Consider the following 11398-nt stretch of genomic DNA (forward strand, 5'->3'; position numbering starts at 1 on the left):
AGTTCCATTTCTAGTCAAAGTGAAAATAGTAGTCAAAACGAGGATATCACAACGAGTGATCAAACTATACCAGAAAGTTCTACTCATATGGGTGTAACTCAACAATACCGGCATTTGTGGGTTCAATGCGAAAATTGTTATGGATTAAATTATAAGAAATTTTTTAAATCAAAGATGCATCTTTGTGAACAATGTGGATATCATTTGAAAATGAGTAGTTCAGATAGAATCGAACTTTTGATCGATCCGGGCACTTGGGAGCCTATGGATGAAGACATGGTCTCTCTGGATCCCATTGAATTTCATTCGGAGGAGGAGCCTTATAAAAATCGTATCGATTCTTATCAAAGAAATACAGGATTAACCGAGGCTGTTCAAACAGGCAGAGGGCAACTAAACGGTATTACCGTAGCAATTGGGGTTATGGATTTTCAGTTTATGGGAGGTAGTATGGGATCCGTAGTCGGGGAGAAAATTACCCGTTTGATTGAATACGCTACTAAAGAATTTCTACCTCTTATTATAGTGTGTGCTTCCGGAGGGGCACGCATGCAAGAAGGAAGTGTGAGCTTGATGCAAATGGCTAAAATATCTTCTGCTTTATATGATTATCAATCAAATAAAAAGTTATTCTATGTACCAATTCTTACATCTCCTACTACCGGTGGGGTGACAACTAGTTTTGGTATGTTGGGGGATATCATTATTGCCGAACCCAATGCCTACATTGCCTTTGCGGGTAAAAGAGTAATTGAACAAACATTGAATAAAACAGTACCCGAGGGTTCACAAGCGGCCGAGTATTTATTCCAGAAAGGCTTATTCGATCTAATCGTACCACGTAATCCTTTAAAAAGCGTTCTGAGTGAGTTATTTCAACTACACACTTTCTTTCCTTTGAATCAAAAATAGAACATTAAGTTCAATTATTTTGAGCAAACAAGTAATTAGTTTATCGGAATCCAAGTTAAAATTAGACGAATGGGGTTTTCTTTGTTGGCATAAGATCTAATTATATAAAGAATAAAAAGTCACAGAAAATCCGCCCCTTTTTCTATATTCCTGATTATTGATCAAGAAGCCTCTATTAACAAGATAAAAGATGAAATTCTTATTTTCGTGAAATTAGGCAAATCAAAAAAATATACTCTTCTCGTCATATATAATGAAAATCTATAAAATATAGAATTTTTTCTTTTTTTTATATCTTACGATAATCCTATTTTGACTAAGAATCCCTGATGGATGGGATTCTAACAAACCCTTCAATATATTCAATATAAATAGAATCTAATTAATTTTTAAGAAACTTTTTGCTTAGTAAATGAAATTCGAAGACAAGTTCAATCTGACGTTCGGAAAGAATTCCCGGAAGCTATACAAGAAATACATCAAGAAAATCAAAGGTTTCGGGGATGTTCTCGAGGTCTCTAACCTCCTTTTTCTCGCGGATCAAATAGGCTACGAATGCATAGCACTCTTTTCGAGGAAAAATCTTGAGTCTTGATGCACAAAATGATACGAAGGTTGGAACCGAATTCATCGCTGTTGATCATGAGGGTCTGACCAGAGAGGAGGTTGGTACGGATGAATTTTTCCAATACAAGGGTATTAGCACGATTGGGACTCAACCAGTCCATGCCACAGATAGCATCAAAACTGCTTATGGACACTGGCATAAGATCAATAGATGAGGAATGGTCATTTAGAGTAAAGGTACAACCTACGGATGTATCGATAAAGTTCTCTTTCCCACTGTTAGTCGCCTCGATGGTGAATGTTTCATTTACTAACGGAGGGCTAAGATTAAGAAGATGTCCGAAGGAATAGCTAACAGATTTTTCTTTTCAGCCCTAAAATTGAAAAGGACTGCAGGCATAAGAGTTGTCGAGGAGGAATATACCTGCGGCCAGTGTTCTAAAAGGCGCGCCATGGCGTAAGGCGTGGCTTCGTCGTTACGAAAAGCCCCATAACGTTGCAGTTAGGCGTGGCGCGTAGCAAGGCGTGATATGGCGCGCCATGGCGCGTTATAGCGCGTTATGGCGCGTGTTTTTTCGTTTGAGACACAGTTTCTTGCTCTTTGTTATGTCTTTCCTAATCGGAGATACAAGTATTGTGGTTTTGTTAACTTTTTGTTATTAGTTATTGATCTAACACTTCTAAAAAGTTGTTATATTTAATATAAATTTATATTTATGTGCTAATATAATTTTAAATTAATACAAAATTGCCGCCTTACATCACGCCTTGAAAAACGCCATGGCTCGCCATGGCTCGTTAAGCTTGAGGCTTAGCCTTGCCGCCACGCCACGCCTCACGCCATTTAGAACCTTGTCTGCGGCGACGGTGGGATCAGCGGCTGTCTCCTATCGTCCTATTGCTAGAACTCTTCCAGTGTTGTCAGTCGTTGATGCCTTGGGGCAGCTCCTCTTGAAGTGTCCCACTTCACCACAATTATAGCAGGCCTGACCGATGCCCGATCCGGAAGATTGATTTGTTGATTGGGTTGGTTTCTTGTAGTTTCGAGCAAGGTGGCCCTTCTTGCCACAATTGTTGCAGAGTCTTTCACGACATGGCCGGGAGTACGGTGATGGTAACTGCACTTACTGCACCAAGGAAGGGTACCAGTGTATCCACTGGTAGGAGTCTGAGTCGTGGATCCGATAGCAGAAACAGCAGCAGGGGCAGTAGCAGTGTGGACTGCTACCGTTTGCTGTTTCTTAGAGGATCCTTGTGTACTTTGGGCCTTCCGCTTGTTCCAGAATTTCTTTTTACTTCCACCACTACTCTTAACCAGCTCTGGAGTGGTGGTATCCTCATTAGGGTTATCTTCGTGATCAATCAGGGTTTGCGCCAAACATTTAGCACTGTCATAGGTGTCTGGCTTCGCAGCCAACACATTTCCATTGGTTGGCTGGGTCAACCCCCAGATGAACCTCTCAATCTTTTTACTCTCCGGTGTAACCATTCCCGGACAGAGTAGCGCCAAGTCATCGAATCTTGAGGTATAAGTGACTATGTCGGAACCCTGCATCTTTAGATTCCATAATTCATGTTCTAATTTCTGCATCTCGCCCCGAGGGCAGTACTCTGCAAGCAGAAGTTCTTTCATGGCCTCCCAACCCATGGAATTAGCTACGGGTAGGGTTAGGGATTTGAATCGGCCGTTCCACCAAGTCAAGGCTTTATCGGTGAACGTGCAGGCAGCGAACTTCACCCTATTCGATTCAGAGCGGGCACAGATTTCGAAAATAGATTCAATTTTCTCGAACCATCGGGTTAGGGAAATGACACCTCCAGTGTCATCGAAGGATGTGGGTTTCGCGTTCATAAAGTCCTTATAGGAACACTCCTTCCGGTGTCCTTGGCTATCATCTTGGTTTTGGGGTTGGGGACCACCTCCTGAACCGCCGAGGTTTATTTGGGACATGGCGGCTACCACTGCGGCAGTAACAGCTGCCTAGAACATCACAAGATCAAATTGGGGAGGAGGTGGCGGCGGAGGATTGTTGTTGTTCTTTGGGTTGGGTCTCTTTCATGGAGGCTTCTTGATCTAAAAAGATCAGGAAAGAGAGGATCATAAGTCCTCTGAATTGAATCAAGAGATATGGAATAGGGGATATCTCATTAAGACAGATATAGAATTCTATTAAGCGATAAAGCAGGAAAAAGTTATCAAAGCATATAAAGTATCGCTAAAGGAATGATTGAGGAGCAATGCTGGAATGAGGATTTCTATAACGGATTTGGCTCGAGAAATACTCCCATAGTATTTCATGATTCGCTGTGACGACGACTCGTTGTTTTGGGTATTGGGTAAGTTTTAGGCATGCCGCATACCACCGTCACTCCCAGACACATGTTGTCCGTGTCTCGAATGAATATATTTGGCCAGGCTATATTGATCCTAGACATGACTACATAACTGCCCAGGTTTAACCGCAGCGTACAGCACCCATTTACTTATGTTTTTTTCTACTTGTAGTTACGGATTTCGACGGTTAGGTATACTTGTATGCTTTTGAAAATACATATACTTTAAGGTATACTTTTAGTTCATAGCACTTAGGCCCCTTAGTGTTTATAGTCTTATACCATGTAAGGTTTGGTATACTAGTTCACTATAAACAAGGGCTCTGATACCAATCTGTCACGCCCCGAAACCAAAGGCGGAAACGTTCCGGGGCGGAGGACATCATGAATATTACAACCAATGTACATAGTAAGCATAGTAAACACAAAACTTTACATTACATAGATACATTTACATTGTCTGAAAACAAGAGTTACATGTGTTATACATATACATATCATATGAACAAAAGTAAGGACGTGTCTTCTACGTACTCCGTCTTCGCCAAAAGGATCGCTGGTACCTGTGTAATGTGGACCTAAGAATACAAGCAATTTGAAAATCAGCATAAAGTTGGTGAGTTCATAAGTGTTTTGTTTTCTGAAAATGAGCATGTTTCCTTTGATTTTCCGAAAAAGTTTATTATCCAAGAAAATCCCATATTTTCTTATAAGTATAGTTTAGTTATCTATTTATTATACGATCCGATTATGTACAGTTCAATTATCCCAGGAAAAACCCTTATTTTCCAAAAAGTAAAGTTTAGTTAAATACCACAGTGTATAGTTTAATACATAAAACTATATATTGAAAACCACTGGGAATTACCATCCAGTATAACATTAGATATTTTTAATACATAAAAATATTAATTGAAAATCATGGGAATACTATCCCGTACTAGATATAAAATAGTTTTTAATACACAAAAACTATAGATTAAACGACATGGGAATACATCCCGTACCAGATATAGATTCAAAACCATGGGACTACCATCCCGTACCAGATATAAGATAGTTTTAATACACAAAAAACTATAGATTAAAAGACATGGGAATACATCCCGTACTAGATATAGATTCAAAACCATGGGACTACCATCCCGTACCAGATATAAGATAGTTTTAATACACAAAAACTATAGATTAAAAGACATGGGAATACATCCCGTACTAGATATAGATTCAAAACCATGGGACTACCATCCCGTACCAGATATAGATTGAAAAGACATGGGACTATCATCCTGTACTAGATAAAAGAACAATAGATTGAAGATAGATATATAAATCAAATCTGTGACTAAACTTATATTAATACGTATTGTGAGTCGGGTAACCATGTTGATGCGACACCGAGACCTCCTTGACGTTCTTCAGACGTCGGACGATATCCAGAATTTGTCACCCCAGGCGTGCCTGCCTAACTGTAGCTAGTAGTTTACGTGTGGGATTGTCAGTCCCGAATAGATCTATTCACAAATTCCACGCTCTCCCTACTGGAGACTCTGGTTACACTTCCGGGGAGGATTTACTGATAACCCAAAAGGGTAATGACGAATCTCACAAGCTAGTATTAAATTATTCACGGTATTTTCAAACGTTATCAAACATACTAATCGTTTTGAAACATAATACAGTGAAAACAGCTAAATACAATAGAGTTATCTAACAATATACTATAAATTAAACAGAGATAAACTGAATCAGACATAGTTTATCTAATAACTTTACATAAATTTGTGCTCGTTAAACATGAACTAAATATCCCAAATTATTCCCATAATAATTTGATTGTTACTTATACTGTAATTGAAATCCATGTACTTATATTCAATAAAACATCCCTTATGCTCCGCATAATACATAAGGGGTAAAGATATATAAAAGTTAGCCAGATATTTATAGAAATACATCAGTTTTAGGTTTTGAAAGCATTTATATTTTCCTTGTATTCCCCCGCCCCCCTGAAAACATTGAAAAACACGGAAAAAGGTGTAGGGGTATGAACTCACCAGTCAAAGAATGAGTCGATTTGGATGCTAGACGTCGGTTCGGGGCTTGATAATGTGCAAGGTTCCTATGTAATATGGAATGATATACAAATGTATCTAATTAGACTTTAATTCACTAATTAGATATGATTTTACACTCCAAGACGCGAAAACACTTCAAATCAAGTGTTTGGAGTGACCCGGGTGGCGTTTATGGACGAATAGGGCTTATATAATGAGTTTGCTCTTCAAGAGTAAACTCCTTAGGGAGTTTATGGCCCTAAGACCATTTCTACATGAGTTCACGGCCGTGAACTCATGTTTGATGGGTTTTAAGGTGCTAAATGGTCAAATATCACTTGAGGACAATTGCTAGGATTTAATCTAAGGCATAGGAATGGATTTAACCACCAAAGAGACCATCAATGGGAATTTACGGCCATGAACTAGGATTTTACGGCCATAAGCTCCTAAGTACCCTTTCTTTTTATGATTTGGTGGCCCTAGATTAATCATATGTGATTTGAACCTATTTTACAAGCTATAGAATCGATTTAGGGCATCATTTGGCTAGGGTATAGGAGTTTACGGCCCAGGAACCTATCATTGGGGGGTTTATGGCCGTAAGCTCCTATAGGAGTGATTTTAATCAACTTTAAGGCCCCTAAATCGATTGTGGTTGTTTCTAGACTTTAATCCAAGGCTTAGGAGGTGTTTAAATGGCATTTTAACACCTTATAAGGAGTTTACTACCCATGAGATGGAGTTTATGGCCCAAGCATGTTCTTGGGCAGTAAACTCATGTTTACTCCCCAAAATTTGAGTTCAAGGTGTTCTAAGTCCATTCCATAAAGTCTATAAGCCATATCTAAGCTCCAAAGGTGGTTTGGAAGGGTTTTAAGGCTCAAAAAACCCACTTATATGTGTTCACGGCCTAAGAATGTTCCAGGGCCGTAAACACATGTTGATGTTCCTAAATCATGATTTGAACTCGAAATTGAAGGCTAAAGATGTTATACTAGGAGTTAGGGTAGTTACCTTGATGAATTGAAGCCTTAATTTGATGATTTTGGACCTAAATCTTTGGTTTGAGGAGAGAGGTTAGAGAGAGAGAGAGAGAGTGAAAAGCTTCAAATGAGGCTCATTTCACTTTATATGTGATTTGGGTTTGGGACACGGTGGAATTCTACCTGATACCGACGTTAAACGGGGCTTTTGGTCGCACCCGATTAAGTTGTCGTAACCCGGCGGGAACGTTTCTAAAAATTTTCAAATAAATAATTTGGTCCATTTACATGAGTTTCTAAGGAGTTTGCACACTCATAAGGTTATAATAAACATATAAATTTAAATAACTTAGCCCAAAAACGAAATCGGAACAAATTGCTAAAGACGGGTTTTACGGACGAAATGGGTTACGGCGATGAACAAACTTCGGGTTGTCACAAGATTCATCGCCTTTCATGGAAATTTTAAGAAGCTGGGTTTTTAGTGTGTATTCACTAGAGGCGGTATTTGGTGAGTATGCCCGTTCAAGGGCTAGCCACAGTTCTCTAGAGGTTGCTCCTTGGACATGTTGAAACGAAGCTTCAGAGATGGTGGATATGATAATCATCCGAACGTGTGCATCATTGGCTATCCATGAGGGATAACTAGGGTTATCCGTGATTGCTTATCCAGTTCCCACTTTCTATGCTGGACAGGGTATTGTGCCATCTACATAACCAAATAAATTGTTGGTGATTTGCTTTCCATAACCCATAGTTGGTGGGAGAGAGGGTGGAAGCAAATTTATGGGAGTTATGTGATGTCTTTTCTGAAATAGAGAAGGCAGTAATAGTAGCCATGCAAGTTTGAGTTGATCACCAGTGATTGGAGTTGAGCACAGGATGAAGCCGTAAGAGGCTTTTCTACAGTTAGGGTTTAGAGTCGTAAGGTAGGGTTTACTTGGCTCTGATACCAAGTTAAACCATGTAAAGGGTAATGAATTGTATATTATGAAGCGTAGATTACAATCCTATATATATATATATATATATATATATATATATATATATATATATATATATATATATATATGTTAGATAGTTACATTTAGATACCCTCTAATATAAACATTATCAATAAACTATCTAAACATATGTCTAATGTAACGCCTGTGTTTCCGGGCTTGCCATTTTTAGCAATGTAATGGTCTAGGTTAACCTTTGTAGCCCGTTTTGAAATAATAAGATTGTATTATTTGAGTATTATGTGTTTTGTGCTTAATTACTTAATTATGTGGTTTGATTAATTAAGAATAAAAATAAGCATCAAAAGTTAAGTGTAAAATAAACTTAATATCTTTGAATAATGTTGTAGTAGTTGAAACGAGGTTTCCGAATATATATAGAACGCCCAAATCTGACTTCGTATGAGGAAGTTATGATTTATCGAAGTTTCGGCTTAGCGGTATGCAGCCTGTTTTACTCGATTTGAGATCGAGGGGTTTTTAGCCGAAGCAATCTAAATGAGAATCGAAGATCTCATTGTTGGTATCGAAGCGATAAAAAGTTAGGCGAGAACGGACGTCAAACGAAGAAGTTATGAATTTATAACGAAGTTTTTCTGTCGCGGCCTATTAAAAATAAATAATAAAAATAAAGACAAAATTAGCCGACGAAGTCTAAACAAAAGTTGTAGATCGTAGTCTCACCTTTCCGTGGATATAAAGAACGTCGAAAATGGAGTTCGTATGAAGAAGATATGAATTTCCAAAGTTTATTAAATAATTTGTATTTATTTTTAATTGGAAATTCCGGCATTATCCGAAGGGGAGTCAGCAATCTGATCCGAGGTACGCCCCGCGTACTCCAAAGGTGTCGACACTCGCAGCAAGTGGCTTCGGATGACGCATCCCATGACGACTTCGGACCAGTACGCCCCGCGTACTCTGAGGCTCCAGCCTCCTATAAATAGGATGCGAGGGCAGCCGACCCATTTGCCAATTTCCTCTCTTCTCTCTCCCGTTTTGCATCGTTTTGCGTGCCAGAAATATCCCGAAGCCCCGGTATTGTTCCCGAGCCCCGAGGCAAGTCCCGAGATCCCAAAGATCCCGAGAAGTGCGGTTCCCGAGCCGAAGCTCTACCCGCGAGAAGTTCGATTTTTGAAGAGATCTTCCAGATCTGTTGAGGATTACTACTTCTGCAAGCCGTAGTGCTGTCTGATCATCTTCTGATCAAGTGAGTGTATACTACCTTTCATAAACACGATAATAATACAAGTATGGTTTGAGTGTATTAAGTATATTGTTGTTTATATGTGTGAATGTGTATTCACTTTCTTCTAACTCATAGATATGATTTATTCTCTATGAGATACGTGTTATGTGTGTGTGTGTGCCTCATCTGTTATGTGAAATATGTGTTGATTAAAGCATGCTATACAGGTTTTTTAAACTATGTATACAAATTGTATAATTTTTATCTACTAATATTTTGGGTAGAACATGGGTAGATAGTTAGTGTGTAATAAACAGATGAGAGGCCTCGTTGTTGTTTGATCTAGTCATCTAGCGGAGTTTAGATGACGACCACATACTTTTCTAGATAGTCTTGTGGAAACATTAGCAGGTTCGCCACCTGTAGATGTTAATGAACTTGGGTGTTCATTCGTTGCACTCCATCCCCCTCATAGTTGCCTTATTTGACTTATATTGCTGAGGTACCCCCGAAGCATGTGTTGTCGCCCCGATGAAATATTCTTAGACTAGGTCCCTTATGTTAGTTGTCTTAGGGACATTAAAGTGAGAATAACGGGAATGGGTAATTGGGTTATTGTTGGTTGGTGAAAATTAAATATGATTATTTATTGTGGGTTGAAAACCCTATATGCTCACCAGGCTCCCAAGCCTGACCCACTCAGTTTTAACTGTATTACAGGAAGTGGCGCAAGGGCATGAGATGGATGAACCATCAAGTTGTTTGGTTTACAAGTCTGAATATGTTTATATTTGTTGAATGACTTGTAATGTATTCGTTTATGCTTATTGGTCTGTATCGGAACATGACACCCCGAGTTTTGATTATAATGAAAATACATTTCTTTTATGAAATGCTTTGGTAAACATTGTTTTATCATGTTTTGTTTTTGGGAACAAATTCCACAACTCTTTCAAATCAAAATGATTTACTCTGAAAATATTTTAAAAGCATAAATGAAAATCGGTCTTTTCTGGCCGGGATTTTGGGGATGTCACATCTAACAATGAGGAACATGCAAATGATCCCATGACTAAGAGAGATTACAAGGCGCTGAGCAGAAAGCTTACTCTCTTAGTTCGCCATAGTCAAGTTTTCTCTACATCAAAGTTTGACTATATGCAGCAAGCTCACATGGAGACTGAGAAAGCTCTTTTTGAAACATCTACGAAATTGATTTCTGATACAACTGTGAAGGTTGATGTTGCATTTAAGGAAGTCAAACAGGCTACTGCGAAAGTAGATGTTATTTTGAAGGAAGTCACTGAGTTTGTGAACAAGAAGCTAGATGCAATTATAAATGATGTTAAGGAGATTATCACTTCTCTTTTAAAAAAGAATCAAGATCTTCGTTATTTACTTCAGAAAAACAATGTTGATTACCATACTTTGCTATCCAACTCTATTCTTACTCTGGCTAAGAATTATGAAGGTGAATCAAAGCTGATTGATGTTACTGCTGAGAAGACTCGAAAGGTCAAATTGTTGAAGCATGAATTGAAAATTGTTCATGCTAATCTTGCGAAGATAGATGATGAACTTTTAATGGCGAAGAGCAGGAATCATGTTAAATCTTTGTGTTTTATATATTTCTTCGCATCTTTATCATGTGTTGTCAGTTTATCATGGATTCTTCAATCCTAACATACACCCACTGTTTATTATTCTTTATGGGCCAACCATGCATGTTTACATCAAACCTTTTTTTTCTACGTGTCAAATGTCATCAATGAAGGCAGTCTTCCTACTAGGGGTGAGCATGGTGCGGTTTGGTGCGGTTTTTGGCTAAAACCGAACCGAAAACCGCAACTTCGGTTTTTTGAAATTTAGAAACCATACCGTTCGGTTTTATGCGGTTCGGTTTTTGCGGTTTTTTGCAGTTCGGTTTCTTTTTTGCGGTTTTTTCCCCGTTTTGTCTTTTTACTAAAACTCAAGTAACTCAGCGAGTTACTTTGACTCGGATGAGGAATGTTAATCATTTACTGAAGATAACCCATACCATCACCTTTTGGTTTGAAATTGAATTACATAACAACTCATTCAACATGCTTCTAATGCTTCAATATAATGCGAATTTAATATAATATTTGTTTCACAAGTACATACGATAATATCAATTAATGTATTCATAACAATGATACTATATCACTAGTACTCTTCATATTTAAATGTTAAAAAAATGTCATAAACATTATTTGTTATTATAAATACCACTGAACGTATGCTTAAAAATATACAATCATCCTCCGATAGATAAGATAGATATTTATATTTATACAATTTTTAATTGTCATAAGTTCTTGGTTCTTA

General features: G+C 38.2%; 1 protein-coding gene across 1 annotated transcript in view; it reads left to right on the plus strand.

The window, feature by feature from the left end:
- LOC122197375 (acetyl-coenzyme A carboxylase carboxyl transferase subunit beta, chloroplastic) overlaps positions 1 to 912 on the plus strand; it is a 1563-nt gene extending 651 nt beyond the window's left edge. Inside the window, exon 1 of the mRNA XM_042901243.2 lies at positions 1 to 912. This exon is cut by the window's left edge and continues 651 nt beyond it. Within this exon, the coding sequence (XP_042757177.2) occupies positions 1 to 912 (912 nt within the window).
- Positions 913 to 11398: the final 10486 nt, after the last annotated feature.

Source organism: Lactuca sativa, chromosome 4 (genome assembly GCF_002870075.4).
Source record: "Lactuca sativa cultivar Salinas chromosome 4, Lsat_Salinas_v11, whole genome shotgun sequence".
In the NCBI taxonomy this organism is placed as follows: domain Eukaryota; kingdom Viridiplantae; phylum Streptophyta; class Magnoliopsida; order Asterales; family Asteraceae; genus Lactuca; species Lactuca sativa.